The sequence below is a fragment of the Uloborus diversus genome, chromosome 1 (genome assembly GCF_026930045.1).
Source record: "Uloborus diversus isolate 005 chromosome 1, Udiv.v.3.1, whole genome shotgun sequence".
NCBI lineage: Eukaryota > Metazoa > Arthropoda > Arachnida > Araneae > Uloboridae > Uloborus > Uloborus diversus.
In genome coordinates this window covers 240666920-240683962 of record NC_072731.1, presented here as the reverse complement: position 1 = coordinate 240683962, position 17043 = coordinate 240666920, and the positions used below count along the sequence as shown (strand labels likewise).

Sequence of the window (17043 nt, the reverse complement as noted above, 5' to 3'; positions counted from 1 at the left end):
ATACTATTAAGATGCATTTCTTTAGAAATTAGTTGATTTAATATGAAATCTACACTGAATTACAAGCCGTTATCTAAGTTTACTTATGCTTTAATTAAAATATGAATAAAATTGTACCATTGTTTGTTTCCTTTATGAATCAAAGCAAAATCCTCTTTGTTCTCATGTTCACGAGCGCCAAACCATTACGAGATCACTTTGAAGAAAGAGAAATACATAAATTAATCATTTCATCTCAATAGCTCAATATTAAATACATTGTAACATGTTATTGACATCAAATCACATTTATGACATGCAAGATCGAGCGAAACCATTTTGCAAGACATTAGGCAGTTTTTGAATAAATATTCGTTGAAATAACAAATGAAACTTGCAACATTACTAATTTCAAGAGTTAATTTGTGTTTTTGTGAAACATAAATTCAAATTAATCATTAAAACGTACCTCACAATCACCTAAATCCTCAGGCCCCCTCGTGTATCTACCGTTTGTTTGCGCGCCAAACCATTGCGTCGCCAAATGTCAAGGTTGCCGTAAATTTCCCTGTAAAAATCGCCAGGATTTAGCTGTAATTAATGTCCGCCTCGATACCGTGGTGCGGTTTTTAATAGAAGTTGCGCTGTTTTTTTAGACTTTCGGTAGAAGTTTATAAAGTTTGAAGTAAATAAATAAAAATATTTTAGGATGGCTGATCCGGAGCAATTTGATGGTGTGCTTTTAGCAATGGCCCAACAGCACGAGGGTGGCGTTCCCCAGGTATTGTTAATTGAAATTAGTATCCAAGTCCGACTTGTGTATAAACTTTGAAAACGGCTTTTCTTGATACATATAAAGAATCATTTGAATTGTTTTTATATTTTTTTGTTTTAACAGCTTCTGGAAACAATTTTTGGATTTTTACTGCGCAAGACCGATTTCTTTACTGGAGCCGCTCCCGGTGCTTGTGAAAAAGTGAGTTATTTCTTTGTGAATGTTGTTACAACCCTTTCGGTCCATTGGACAAATGAGCTCAAGTCTCTGCACTCGCAAAACCTTGATATTGTGGAGAACGGGGCCCCTGGAGAACATTAAGCAAAATTATATGACCTCAAAGAAGGAAGGTATTGAGACTCATACATACTCATGTGTGTGTGATCCATTTAGGGGATATTTCGATAATTGGGAATCTGGCGCGGTCGTCTCTTTTTTGGCTTAAATACTTTTATTTTGGTAACCCTGCTGATTTATAGTAACCCTATGTGAATAGATGTTTCCGATCTCTTTGTTTTGATTTGCAAAGAAAAATACCTCTCGCGCAGGCGCTGGAGCCGAAAATTAACGCCAACGAAGAAAGATTGCCAGATTTCCAATTATCGAAATATCCCCTCGATTTAATTTCTTCCATATTTCTCTTTCATGAATTATTGGAAAAGTAGCAACCTTCAACTCATTGTGCAATATTTTGTTGAAGTCTAATCAAATAATCTTACCTAGTATTTGATCCAATACTTAAAAAATTTATGAGTGTTAGGAACAGATGGCACCTATTAGCAAATTGGCAGATATTGATGATCATTTGAAAGAAGATAATTGGTAAATTTACTGGGGCAGTCGGTTTTTTAATAATGATAGTGATTTGTAGTCTTATAATTTTTCCCATCACTTTTTTTTTCCATGTTTCCTTTAATTTTTATATGTTTATGCTGGCATCCCCCCCCCTCCCACACACTATTTTAAAACCATAATACAAGCCACCCTACTATTCATTTCATTTTCTTTTGCTTGCACCTGCTACTTCCCCCTCCCCTATTCCCAATTCTTTCCAGAACTTCAGGTATAGCTTCATGAATCAATTTTCGAAGACACAAATGAATTATTTTTACTAATAATCAAGCTGAAAATCTCTGTCTGTGTGGATATCTGGATCTCTGAGGCGCATAGTGCCTAGACCGTTCGGCCGATTTCATGAAATTTGGCGCAGAATTAGTTTGTACCTTGAAGCAATTTTTCAAAAATTCAATTTTGTTCTTTTTCTATTCCAATTAAAAAAAAAAATTACCAAGCAGATTATCACAATGTGGGAAAGTAAATTACCAAATTATCATAATGTGGAACCATAACATGGGCAAGCAAATGAACATAACCAATTGGTGAGAAATTCATCATCCATTATTTGTAAATGTACATGAGAACCAAATGGCCTTTTAATTTTCTACTAAATCAAAGCCGTGCGGGTACCACTAGTAATACATAAAACAAAAAACATATTTTATGATGATAACATCATTGTTAAATGAAAAAGTAGTAATTTTTATACAGAAATGTTAACTGTGAAATAAAAAAAATTGTTGGAATCCGAGCATTCCTCAAAAGTTAGTGGGAGAAAGGAGAACCAACAGATCGACTTGTAACTCTCATAACCTCCCTTCTTTGTGTTTTTTTTTTTTTTCAATCTGAATCAATTCGATTAATCTTTAAAACTGAACAAACATACTTTTTAAAAATTTTATTTTGTTATTTTACTATAACCTGATATCGTACGTTGAAGAAAATTACATTTATTAGTGTCAATAAATTCATTCAGCATATTATTTGCATAAGTTGCTCTAGTATAGGGCAATAACATCATTAAATCAACATACTGGAAGAATGAGCTCTTATTTATTTCATCAACACTATAAAATTGATCTACAATTTCTTTCCTTTTATATATTTCTTTGTTTAATTTATTTAAATTATCATTCCTTCATTTTTATTCCTCAAAACGTGAACTAGATTTCAACTATTAATTACTGTTGAAAAAGTATTAATTCTGAAACATTTGTAGTTGTTGCTGGAGAAATTCAAAAAGTTTGAGAAATTAGCTGATAGTGAACGAAAGAAAAAAGACCAGGAAAGAGAAGAGGCTGAGAAAAGAAGAAAGGAAAGAATTTCCCGTCGACAAAAGGAGGAACAAGATAAGATGGAGGTGGACAATTCTAATCGAGTAACAGAATTGACTGATGAGGAGGCTGAGAAACTCCAAAAAGAAATTGATGAAGTATGTACCAGAAAAAAATGTAAAATGTTTCAGTAATTTCTTATATTCCTTTAAAAGATTTAGTGTTTAATGCAACATTTAAAAGTGGAAGAGTTTTCCCCAAACAGTCTAAACACTTTAAAATTTAATTGGCAGCTCTTGAGTTTTGTTGAATGTAGTATGTTCTTTCTATCAAACTTCTAGAGCTTGTTTTGGACAAACTAAACAAGCACTAGCTGTTTGATGGAAAGAAAGTTAGAGTTAAGTGCAAAAACAGCAAATAAAAAACTCCAGCAGTGTTGAATGTTGTTGCATTCAAACTACCTCGGAAATTTAAATTCATTCAAAGTTGTTTTATAAAAAGTTCTTTCCTTTTAGAGCATGATTTTTTATTATGACATTACTCAAGTCTGGGGTTTTTTGAGTGAGTATGAGAAAGAGAGGCGGGGACTGCAAAGTGCCCATCGCTTTAATCTATTCATATATAATAGATATATGCTAGGATGTTGTGAGAAAATTCTAATTCTTCTTAGGGAACCACAAATCAAAAAAAGTTTTGGAATGCCCGACTTAAGTCATTGGTGCATTTTTTTAAAATTAATTAATTATTTTTTTTTTTTTTTGTCTTTGGCTTAAACTTTAAATTGCAATTATTTTCTTCTGATTTCATTTCATTTTTTTTTTTTTTTTTTTGCTTGTTTATTTAAAATATGCTCTTATACTGTAATAATATTTATCATTTTCATGAATTTGTGAATGGGTTAACTTTGTTAATTTTGCACCATAAAATATACATTACACCATTCAGTAGGCTTACTCATAAGCACATGAAGCTCCTGTAGCCTGTTTATCATTTCATTCAGTTTTTTACCAGCAATTTGTGGTGCACTAAATTTACTTTATCTACCAGTTTCCTGGCACTCTCAACTTCAATGATATGACCTCTGCTTCCAACTTGGTTATTGTCTGCTCCAGACTGATGGGTCCATAGCAAGGACAAAACTGCAGTCTTTGGATATCATTACTGGGCTTTCAGTATATTGTGTGCATGTGGATTTATTTGCCTCTTACTTTCAACTGAACTTTTTTGTGGACTGCTACAGGGAATGTTTCTGTTGCTGATCAAAATTACATTCAGAGTTGAAACCTCTTTACACACGGTGATAGGGTATATTTGAAACTTTTTTTTTTATTTCCAAGTGCCTTCTGAATGGGCTATTGGTCAAGAAGTTTCAGAGATTTCTGAGGAACTTTTTTCCTAAAAATTTCATCTATTATCCCTGTTTGTGTTTTTTTCATTTAAGTTTATTTAATATTTTTTCTTGCTTTTTTTTTTAACTTCTTTTCTCCCTTTTAATTCAGATTTTAATACTCTACAAACTATGAACTCTACTGTTTGTAAGTGCTGCAGTTCGGCAGATCATAGCATTAAATATTCATTGAAAAGTTGACTTTATAGGAGCTGTAAATTGTTCATTGTTAAAAGAGCTCACTTTAATTCAATTTGCTCTGAAGCTAATAACAAACCATCAACTAGACAGAACAGCTTGTATCAGGTTGTCCTGGGCAGATTTCAAAACAGCAATACAGTTCAAATAATGCTGAATTATCATTGCCAGTTGATCATAAAATTTATGAATTAAAATGTAGCATGTTCTATACTGCAAAAATACAAGTCAGCAATGAAGAACACCTACCCTAAAAACCTGTAAAACTGACAATATAAACGGAAAAACACCATGTTGAAGTTGTTGGAATATTTTATGTTTTGACTAGATTGCAATTTTTTCATTATTTGTAATGGCATTCATGTGAAATGCTCAACGGAAAAACTTTTTGTACTTTGGCAATCAATTATTATGAAATTTAATTTATAAGAAAAAGGCACCTGATAGGGCATAATTGTTACTAATTAATATCATGACCTTATTGTTACTAATTAATTTCTAATATTTACCCTTAAAAATAATCAGTTGAGAAGATTACTGAAATCATTTACTGCACATTCATAAAGTATTTGAACACAATTGATAGATAACATTTTCGACGGTTTAGGAGGGGATCATGACCCCCAAGACCTTCCCCTTTGTATCTGCCACTGCCGCCCACGACTATCTTGCTCTTCTTTGATTTAAAAAGAAAGCAGAGAAATTACTTGTTTTTCATTTGTTATTTTTTAAGAATTTTTGTTAAAATTTCTTTTTGTTGTTTTTTTTTGTTTGTAGTTTAAATTTCGTTTAAAATTTCGTTTTGTTTATTTTTTTGTTTGTAATTTAATTAGAATTTTTGTTTACAATTTCTGTTTTTTAGAAAGCCAAAAATAAGCAAAAAGAGGCAGGTGAATCAGCAATAGAAGAAAATGGTGGAGATCAAATTGATGTCAGCAAAGATAAGGTAAAATTTAAATTTTTTTATAACACTTGTTAGGCATTTATCTGATCTTTTGTAGTACTATGCACTTGTAATAGGTCCTTTGCAAAGTATAAGATTCAATACTTGAACTCCAAAAGTCAGTATTACCTTGCATGAAGCTCAGTGGCTCAGTAGTAGTGCCTTGTGCTTTCACGCCATGGGTCCGCGTTCTATCCCCAGGTCGGGCATGCTCGACTCGGTCGTTCATCCTTTTAGTGGGTCAATAAAATGAGTACCAAACATGCTCAAGAACTGAACTCTGAGGGTTCCGCGTTAAGCTGATCACCTAACCGGAACATCTGCCTAGCACCCGAGAGCCCTTGGTCAAGAAGACTGAGATTACTCCATGAGGTACAGTAAGCCTTGACCCCCATGGGCTGTCATGCCACTGGATTTGGTTTGATTTTTTATTACCTTGCTTCCTTTCATCGCTGATGCATCTAAAACATAGGATTTAAAATGATATCTCTCAGGACTGTGACATATCAAAGATAAAAAAAAGAAGAAAAAAAAACTTTTTTTTTTTTAAAAAACCTAAAGATAATCTTATTTCCATCTGGATCTAAACTTTTTTAAAGTGAAATTTAGTTGTTTAATGCAAAACCTAATTTTGTTAAATACAAAAACATAAAATGTTGATAAATAAAAATGTTTAATGTTAAACTGGAGAATTTTTTGTGAAATAGCCTATGGTCCTTCCCCTGATCCCCAAAATGTCATCCTCTCCAAGTCTAAGCAGCAATTGACAAAGAAACTTTTACTGACTGTCACTTACCATTAGAAGCTTTAAAAAAATTCTGAATTGAAAAAAGGCTCTGTGCAACACCAGAAAGGAGCATTTAATAATTATAAAAATTTTGTGTTCTAATAACATCTCATTAAATTTTCAACATTAAACTAATCATCCTTATTTTTATTTATTTATTTTTTGACTGCAATTTTATGTGCAGGTAGCTTTCTAGTACATTTGATATGAAGACACGTAAGGAAACTTGATTTTTTGAATCACCTATAATGAAAATTAGTGTTAAGAATTTTTTAATTTTTCAAATGTTGTTTTTGGAGTAAAATATTTTACTTTTTTTTTAAATATTTAGTCTGACCGTGAAGAAGAAGAAGATGAGGAAGATAAGAATAAGCTTAAACCAAATGCTGGAAACGGTTGTGATCTACCAAACTATAGATGGACACAAAGTTTAAATGAAATTGAGGTTTGTATTTTATGGCTTTAGTTTATTATAAAATTTATAAAACTAGAAGGAAAAATATCAGAAAAGACAGTTGTTAGCAGCAAGTAAAAAACAGAGAAACAAGGGCTTTTAGAATAGACACTGAGGATTTTAAAGGGCTTTTAGAATAGATGTTTCATCTGTCTTTAGATACCAATTTCGGAAACACTTCGTCAGTCATCAGCCAGTTTCATGCATTGAACTGGCTGGTTTTCATGCATTACATTTCTTTTTCTGTGAAATGTAATGCATGAAAATGATGAAAATTTCTGTTTAAAAAATCATAAAATGTACACTTTGCAAAGCCTTAAGTGCAAAGGTACACTTTGTATCCCTTGTTTTGGGGTTCCCCACCCCCCAATGCATTTAAAATGTAAGCTTTTGATTCCACTTGAAATGTACTGTTGCAAAATATAATTCTGTGACCTGTTTCTTTTCTTGACTATATTTTTTTTCCCTCATACATTTTTTTTTTTTTTGCACTTTGTTTTGAAATTTATTTTACACTAAATGTTTTCAACTTTTTTACATTCAGTATAACTTTGATTTAACCATACCCGATTTAAAGATTTTCTCAATTTACTGATACATTTCACTGCTCCAGATTTGACTGCGTTAAATGTCCATGCTGCTTGATTTAACGATATCCTTTATTTAACAATAACTTTTCCGGTCCCTTGACAATTGTTAAATCAAGGTTATACTGTAGTTAGAAAAATACCATACATCAGGGTCTTAGGTCGTATGAGACCCCTCGGCCTCCAACCTACGGCCTGTGGGCTATAGAGCCATATTCAGCTTATGAACAGATTTTGTCTGACCCGCTGGAAGTTTACAAACTGAAAAGAATTTTTTAAATTGATGATCTATTTCCTTTTAAGCATTTTCAAGGGAAACTAAACCCAAACAATCGTGAAAACCTCCACTGAGCATTTAATTTAGCAAAAAAATTGATAGGTTATGGGAGGGGCGGACGGGGGGAGGGTTTGTGCTATCCGGACCATGAGATGAAATATTGTTGGATTGTTGGCCTGCCTCGCTCCCAAAATTTATAATATCCCCCTTGTGTTAAAAAAGTTGGTGACCCCTGGCTTTTTTTTAATGACATTAGTATCTTAGTGCTAATGACTATAATATTAATTATATTAGAATTTGTTATAAAACTAAATGTTTGATAAAGTAGATTATGTCACTTACAAGCTATTTGTTTTTTAGAACTCTGAGATTGTTCTAAATTTATGTATTAAATTTAATTTATGTGTTAAATCTAACTTTAAACTTTTTAAAACCATATTTTCATCTCATATTTCGTTGTTTAAAATCTCCCGTTTTTCTCCATTGAACCTTTTACCTAATCTTTTGTTTTTTCTTTTCATAAGGTCAGCTGCTCTAGGCATGAAATAAAGTTACACTTTATCAAAATGTTCTCTATGGCCTTAACTAATGGCTATGAAAGTTTTTTTTTTTTTTTTTGCTTAGGTTATTGAAATAGTAATTCAAACTTTTGAAATGGGGCATATTGATTGAAAAATCGTATGAGCTAATCACTTCAGGATAAGTATAAAACTCAAATATTAAATCATATTGTTTTGACAATAATTAACTTCTTTTCTCTGTGTGTAAAAAGTCAGTTTAATTTTTGAACAAATGCATTAACAAATAAAAAGAGGCTTATAAATAGCTTAGAGCTGAAGGTTTGCAATGCCTAATGTTATAAAGTTGATGGAAAATTTTATCGTTTGGCAGACACAGACACTTTTCCCTTTTATGTTTTTGGGACCTTATACTTTTTTTACGAACATTCTTAAGTGTCTGTGATTTTTATATCAAAAACATAAAAAATGTATGCTTTAATATATTATCTTTCTCATATTACAAATTCCCATTTTAATTGGACTATTGTAAGTTTTTACGTCTACAAGTGCATTAATTAAAAATAACCTTAAAAAAACCTTACTGCTATTTTCCAGCTTAAAGTTCCCGTTCCAGTTAATTTTAAAGTTAGAGGCAGGGACGTTATTGTTGATATAGAAAAAAAGGTATGCATATTTTTTATCACATAAGTTGTTTTCTCCCTTAGTTCTGCTCGTTTTCTTAAAGCTAATTGTCTTTTTTATTTTCAGCATCTTAAAGTTGGATTAAAGGGACATCCTCCTATCATAGATGGGGAGTTATTTAATAATATAAAGAAAGAGGAATGTTGTTGGGTAATGGAAGATAACAAGACTATATCTATAACTCTAGAAAAGGTAAAGATCTCTTTGAATATTAAAGAATTTTTATTCTTTGGTTAAAAAGGGAAAGCAACTAAAGAGAAACTGATGTGTAGGCTGGAAGTTTGCAAAGCTCAAAAGTGTTTAAAAGAACATTTTTGAGTTGAAAGCTAGCACTGATTACCTAATTAGTGTTTGCAAAAAGCACTGCAATTGAAAAATACATATAACATGAAATTTACATCATTGAAGCGAAGCTTCTTTTAGGGGGAAATGCGGGGTGGTAAAATAAAGTATCTATTTTTCTTTTCTCCATCATCCCTTGTAAATTTGGTCACCAGGACCCCCATTTCCCATAAAATGAATACTTCTATCTCAAGCCATGGCTCTATTTTCCGACTAGGCTGACATAGCCTCTTGTCGTCCTTGTTTGTAAGTTGCAAATTTTTAGTGTTTTTAATTTATTATATTTAAACTAGCCTAGTTGAGGTGCGTTTTTTGCGAGGCTACTCAGTTTTAAATGAATTTTCTAACTTGCAACTTATTAATACATTTTTATCTTTAGGTACTTATTTTTTTGGAAAAGGTGTTTTGAAAAGTGCTTCGTTTTTATCTCAAAAATTGAGTATGATTTCATTTACTAATAAATTACTGGTAAAGTTCCCTTATTTTTGGGAGAATACTAAAACATAAGCAAATAAAGGCTACATTTTTCACTTGTTTTCAAACAGAAATATTTTCAAAGAATTAGAAGATCTATTTTTATTGGAAAAGTTTGGAAGTGGTTTAGAGGGGTTGATCATGATTTATGCCATTTTGTTTCAATTACTCTGCTTGCCTTGTGTGGGGAATTTGCATTTCAAGTTTTCAATTCCTCTGCTTGTCCTGTTTTGGCATCTTGGTACAAGATGCTTAATTTTGCACAGTAGAGTTAACAGCCTTATTGAGCAATTTTTTGTTTTGAAAGATAATTCTAGTGGCAAGAGAAGTATAACATTAGATTCTAACTCTAATTTAAATCTTTTTCTAGCAATTTTTCATCGAAAAGCTTGCTTTCAATTATCGTGTATTTCTGATAAGTAAAATGAAATCGGAAAGTTGTTTTCTCGATATTCGTATGTGTTGAGTAATTTAAAAGCTTTTGGTAAAATTTTAATTCTCAAGACGTTAATATGACCATTTTTCATTACTTTTGTTTGTTTTTTGTTTATTTGCAATTTAGAGCTAGTAAAAATGCTGTTCAAAGAAGAATGTTATAAAAATCTTCATTGTGAAAGTTATTTGTGTAGAATGTTACTCATTATGTTTGTTGTTAAATGAATTTCTGCTACAAGGTTCTGAATTGCTAGATTTTTTATATGAATCTTACAAATTATTTTTTTGAAGTTATGCTTCTTATGGGAGGTTGGCAGCCGGGGTGAACTGGAAAAACAAAAGAAACATTCCACCTGCTGCCTTTGATACACACAGCTTTGTTTGTATAAAAATCATTAAACAGTTCATCCATAGCAAAATCTCCGTGATGCAGTTGACTTGCACTTTTGGCTCTTAACAGAAAGGTTAGTGGGTTAAGCCCACCTGTGAGGAGAATATAGAATATGTTTTTTAATATTTAAACAAAAAAAAAGCAGTCACGGGACTTGACAACAGAAACTGATTTTATTGAAAGACATAAGTTTCTAACGTTGAAGGTAGTTTGCTGCAACAAATCAAATTATTAAGTTTTATTTTTTGCAGTTAAATGTATCAATTCAATGTTATCAACATTACAAGTTTTTGATGTTCAATAAAAGCATGGCTTCTGTCTGCCAGTTTCACGACTGCCTTTGAGGGAGGAGGTGCAAAATTAATGCAATTTATGTTTTTCCGATACAAAATTAACACTTTTATAGTTTTTCTGTTGCACTATTGATAGAAATTATGAATTTTGTTGAAAGTGGATATAAATTATCTTGTTGATACAAAACAGTCCAAAAGTTATGTAACCCCCGTAATAATATTTCTTTTATTTATAATACTTATGATCTAGTTCATTGCTATTTATGTATGATTTCAACTGTTTAGGTGAACAAAATGGAATGGTGGAGCAGACTTGTTACTACAGATCCAGAAATCAATACAAAAAAAGTTTCTCCCGAACCATCGAAGGTATATATTATTCTAAATAATCCTTTTCCACAAGTAGTTATAATCTGTCATCATACAGGGTTCGTACCAATGATTTACTACTTGTTTTAGAAATAAAAGGCAATATTGAAGGTTCTTAAAAGGCCTTACATTAATAACATAACCTTGAGAACTGATGAGATTATTGCAAATCAAAAATGAATGTTAGTAGGGATTATTATTATTTTTTTTTAGTTTATGAGTTAGGAATGGAAGGAATGAAGAAAAATTAGTGTTCAAAATTTTTCTGAGCTTGGACATTTATTTAACTTAATAAATTCCTTTTTAAATAAATATAAAGGCCATAGCTAGGTTTCTATGTTAAATCGCCCTTGCCGCTTTTTCTACTATATTATTATAGTCATAATTTTTAAACAAAAAGCTGATTTTTGTCGACGGAAATAAAATTTAAATATTTTTTTTTCAGTACTTTTCTGAAAAGTCACTCACCAAAATTTGTCAGAAAATGTCTTTTATACTCTTCTACACTCTGGATTTTTTTCATAATTTTGGGCTTAAACAAATAAATATTTTATATTGCCAAAAAAAAAATTCATTTTAACTAAGTCAGTAAAAACTCATCTGCTAAGTAAAAAAGAGAATTAAAAAGGGGGGGGGGGGTTTGAGTGCAAAAAGAGTACCGTAGCGTTCAAATTTTAACTTTAGAACCTGAAAATGACATTTTTCTGTAATATGAAGGTGAAAAAATGCTCGCAAAAACTAGAATAAAATATCCACAGAAATCTATGATTTTTCTGTATCAGATATAAATTGTTCCAATGTTCCAAGGTAATTAGCATGTGGATTATAACTGTTTTTAACTAATTTAATGCTAAAATGTAGGGAAGCCTTCAATTTAGAAATCTATTGTTGAACAATGCTTTTACTTAAATTTGTAGTGTGAAGAAAATCATTGAGAAAAAATATCTGTTGCCATTTTTTTCTTGAATAGGAACAAATAAAATTCTGTTTTCTCTCACCTTTGTTTTGTGGCTCCTCTTTAGTTATTTTTCCGCAATCTGTCGGGAAATTTTAGATTTTGTTTTTGTTCAAGCTTGACTGTTGAACACTCGTCACTTCGACATAAACTTTATTTTTAGTATTGTTTTTTCTAATAAAAATCTTTAGCAATTTAATCAAATCTTCAATTTGTAGAGCCTGTATGAATATTTTTGTCACAATGTAATATTTACAGATGAATTTTTTATTATACTTGAGCTATACTAAGTATTTCAAATTTATTCCCATTCAGCTGTCAGACTTAGATCTCGAAACTCGAGGTATGGTTGAGAAAATGATGTATGATCAGAGGCAAAAAGAACTTGGTTTACCTACATCAGAAGAACAAAAGAAACAAGATGTCTTAAAAAAGTAAGTTCTACTTTTACTTTAAGGTATGAAAATTTGCTTGAAATTAAATTCATTTCAGTAACACTTAATTCAACTTCATACCTATTTCGGCATTCTCAAAATTTTGTCCCCAAATTTCTGCGCATCTTTGGTTCTACACAATCATGCTAACATGCCCTGTTGCATTCCGATTGTTCACGTTTACTCAATCACTAAAAATTATTTTGCTCAGTGGACCAATATATGTTGACTTTTCTAAGACTTAGAAATAAAATAAAATTTGTTTTATGGCCATGAGTGGAAAAATCAAAGGTGAAAATTGAAACTTCAAAAACCAAACTATTGAACTCCAAGCCACCAGAAATGTAAGTTGTTATGAGAGAAGTAGTTGACAAGTTTTTGAAAAGAATTTTAACAATTATACTCAAAACTAATGGTAACAGTATCAACTTTTAACCTTCAGATTTCTGCTCAAAAATACTCAGTCACCATGCGTCCACTTCTAGAAGTATTCTTCAAAAATTTTATACTTTTGGTTTAATACACAAATGCAACACTAGAAAACAAATCTGATGGAATAACCCTATTCCTTGTACTAATTTCTCAAAGCAGGTGACACAAATACGTCCCTATCTCCAATCAAAAATGAGCGTCTATTAATGATTCATTTCTAGTTCAACAGCAGACATCAAAATTGCTAATTAGTGTGTATTCATTAATACAGGAAGCATGTAATGATACACCACATTTAATTACTCCATAAAAATGTAGTTGGTCTAATACAATAAATTAAAAGTTTAACTTCTAAAAAACTTTCCATCACTGCACTTTTTGTATACTTCATGTAGACTTATTCAGATATAGGTTCTTTTCATGTACTGTCCAACCACGGATTGTATGGAATTTTCAAACGTCCAGATAAGACGAATCGATCTGAATGAGGGGGAAAAGTAAAAATTTGATGCGCGTATTCCGCTCATTTGAATGAGACTCTGCTTCTGCAAAAGCTGACATTGCTAAAAAGTAATAGATTCGTCCATTTCAGGCTGTAAAATGGATATTTTTTTCCATACAATCCGTGGTCAAACACTAGTGTCGCACATGCACACACACACACCCCTACACATATCCACACACTTATGCTTACACACAGACACAAACAAACACACTCACTCGTGATTGCGAAAATCATAATTTGAATTACAGGTGCCAAAATTCAATTTTTTTTTTTTTTTGTTTTGTTTACTTTTGAAACATGTGCAATTTTTAGTGTGCATTCATGATGAATAACATTGGAGGAGACACTATCTATAAGGAATAATTGTCTTTTAAGCATTGATTTAATTGGAATCACAAAGGAACTTCATGGAAAGAATTATCATTTTTCCCCAATACATTAGTTTATATTTTTTGTGAATTTTTTAAGTGTTTACTTGTATTGTGTTAATGCACATGTTTTAAATTTTTAGGTTTATGGAAGCACATCCGGAAATGGACTTCTCCAAGTGCAAGTTTTCTTGATGAAGTTTTAGGAATTTAATGCATTAGACTTTTCATTCAACTTTTGTACAGTCACATTCCTAAATTTCCAATGTAATATCTGAATTTCAACTGCTCACATTGGCTGGGTTTATTCAATACATGTGCAGGATTGTGTTAGTCATTAAAATTTGCACATTTCTTTAAAACAAAGTTGTATGTTTTAATGATGTACCTCTGTTGAAATTTCAAATGCTTAAAATCATATTTGACTATCATGCTATCAAAAATGTATTCTTTAAAGCTGTTACAGAGTTCGTACGCCCTTGAAAAACCTTGAAAAGTGCTTGAAAAAAAAAGTTCATTTCAAGTGCTTGAAAACCTGGAAAAAGTTTTAAAACCTTGAAAAAGTTTCTTATTGCTTAAATTCTCTCGAAAGTTTTAAAAAGTATTTCACCAATGCAATTTTCTGAACATGTGTTCAATATGCAACATCGTGAAAAATTGCTTTCATGTTTGGGATTTCAATCCTTTTGCATCTTGTAAATATTTTGATGTTTTTTACAACCGAAAGATATTTTGACATATGGTACCTTAGATTACATCATTTTTTGTTTTATTTCATTAATTAACAAATGAATTAATTTGGAAACCATGACAGCATTGAACTTACTCGGATTTCGTCGAAAATTGTTCTTGTGTTTGAAATTTCAATCTTTTTGCATCCTGCAAATATTTAAATATTTTGACTAATCAAATGTTATTTTCGCATATGCTACCTTAGATTAGTACTTTTTTGTTCAAATTTAATAATAATAAGAAAAAAATATTTTATGGGAAACATGCCAACGTTGAACGAACTCAGTCTTCGCGAAAAATTGCTTCTCGTGTTTGAAATTTCAATCTTTTTGCATCTTGCAAATATTTAAATATATTGACTAATCGGATGTTATTTTCACATATGCTACCTTACATTAGCATATTTTATGTTTAATTTTAGTTCAATATAAATTTATTTTATGGGAAACATGACAACATTGAACTTAATTCGCGAACATTTGCTTCCCTTGTTTGAGATTTCAATCCTTTTGCATATTGTAAATATTTTTATTATTTTTGGCAACTAGAAGTTATTTTGACACATACTACATCAGATTAGCTTATTTTATTTTTTATTTTAATAACTAAAGAATTAATTACTTTGGTCTTGTTTAATTATATGCTTATTTATTTTTGCAATTTTGAATTTAATTATCTTTAGCTATTTTTCGGTTATAACATATTTTTTGAAAAAAATTTAAATTTAAGCAATTGAGCACCTAACAAATTAACTTAGTTTGTATTTTAAATGTAAAATTGAATAATATAATTTTATAAAGTTGAATTTATAAGTACATGTGTTTTCTTTATGTCTGCTAAAATAATTAAGGTGTGTAACAGGGGGTGGTTGTGTTATGATTATTCACTGGAAATCCAGTAGTGTTCGTTATGCTTTTACCTCCCTATATTTTCAATTTTCCCCTTTACTTCAAATGTTCAAAATTAATACTTTAGTAAGGTTGTGGGTACTTGGAACAGCTTACCGAAAGTGGCTGTAATCAGCAAAGAGGTAAATAGCTTAAGGAGGGTCATTGATCTTCATTTGGGTCTGATAAATTGACTAGGACCAGCCTAGCTAGGCCCAGTGCTTGTTGCTGATTATCAACAGATACTAGGCCTGGTATTTCTATGAAGAATATTTTGACTGAATAAACTTTTTTTACATAAGAAATGAATTGTATGCATATCAAAAGTTATTGTTGTACATACGTATCTTCAAGTAATAGGGGTGATTAGTTTAAAAAATTATCCCCCCCCCCCCTTGCCCCGATTTGCTCTTGAGAAAAAATCAGGTAATTTTTTACGAACTCGCAAATCACACCTGAATATAATTGCCTTTCTAAATTTAAATTCTAATTTCAACAATAACTCGTTTGTTCCCAAAATAAAACTTTGTCATAATATATGTCAACTTCTTGCGAATCTTTTCAGTTTCGAAATATGGTCCTATGAATCTGAAGTTGCACATTTATTAACTTTTACAAGTTATTCAGTGAAAGCTGAATAGGCTCAAGTTTACATTCAGAGTATTTATCACTTCTTAAGCAGCTTTTGTATATTTTAAGTTGCGGAGACTGGACTGTGGACTTTCATAAACTTTTCTTATTTACTAATTTTTAAATTTACTCGAGGATAGTTGAAATGCCTTATTGGCTGAACAACTAATACATACATACACAAATTGATTTGCATACTTATGAATGATTTGCGAACCTCTAATGTTTTAGAACTTAACAGTGCAACCTGAAAATACTTTCTGGGTGGTGTTTTTGTCCTAACCGCCCTTATATTGTAATAAACCAACGTATTAATATTAGAAATAAATATTGGAACTGGGGGGGGGGGGGGGGGGAGTGACTTCAAAAACTCCTCTCTGGCAATGCCATTGAACTTTTGGTTTCTTCCCATAAAAGTTAAAACACTCATGAAAGGTTTTTTTTTTCTTTTTTAACATTAATTTGCTGATTCTAGAAAATATACATCTTTAAATGTGAAGATTGCAAGATTAAACCTCCTTGAATCTGCTTTTGTTTATGACCAAAGTTTTCAGACATTTTCTGAAAAACTTTTGACACAGTAGATCTTTCATCAAAGTGTCTCTTGTTGTAGATAAAGCAATTTTGTTTTCCTATACTTCTTTGTATTATTGCCTTATTTCTATGTGTGTGTGTTTGTTTGCAGTAAATGAAATCTGCATACAATATTTTTAGTACAAATTCATATTGCCTTGAAAAGAATTTTTTTGCCTTGAAAAGTGCTTGAATTTTTTTCTCCCTGAAGGGTATGAACCCTGTGTTAAATTTTTGGAAAATAATAGGAACAAAGCTTTCAGATTGGTATATTTTGTGATCTACAATGTCAAAACTTGAATTTAATTTTTAAATTCAGTATCAGAAGAAATTTTCTCATTCAAAGTTTTTTTTTCCTTTTTTTAATATACTGACCATACCAACAGCTATTATAAAGGTTTTTGTGACATTTGATTAAAATATTTCTACAAAACAATAGTAATAAGAAAAAAAAAACCCTGAACTGAAAGACTTTTATTAGAAAAAGAAGGAAAGCATAACTTCCAAAATATTTGTATGTTAC

General features: G+C 30.9%; 1 protein-coding gene across 1 annotated transcript; it reads left to right on the top strand.

Moving 5' to 3' along the window:
• The first annotated feature begins 602 nt into the window (after nucleotides 1-602).
• LOC129226088 (nuclear migration protein nudC-like) lies at nucleotides 603-16584 on the top strand. Its single transcript, XM_054860681.1, has 10 exons — nucleotides 603-760; nucleotides 878-955; nucleotides 2811-3023; nucleotides 5313-5396; nucleotides 6512-6625; nucleotides 8614-8682; nucleotides 8767-8892; nucleotides 10921-11004; nucleotides 12275-12393; nucleotides 13842-16584. Exons 1-10 carry the CDS (start codon nucleotides 689-691, stop codon nucleotides 13891-13893), a joined length of 1011 nt encoding a protein of 336 aa, XP_054716656.1. The 5' UTR covers nucleotides 603-688; the 3' UTR covers nucleotides 13894-16584.
• The last annotated feature ends 459 nt before the right edge of the window (nucleotides 16585-17043 follow it).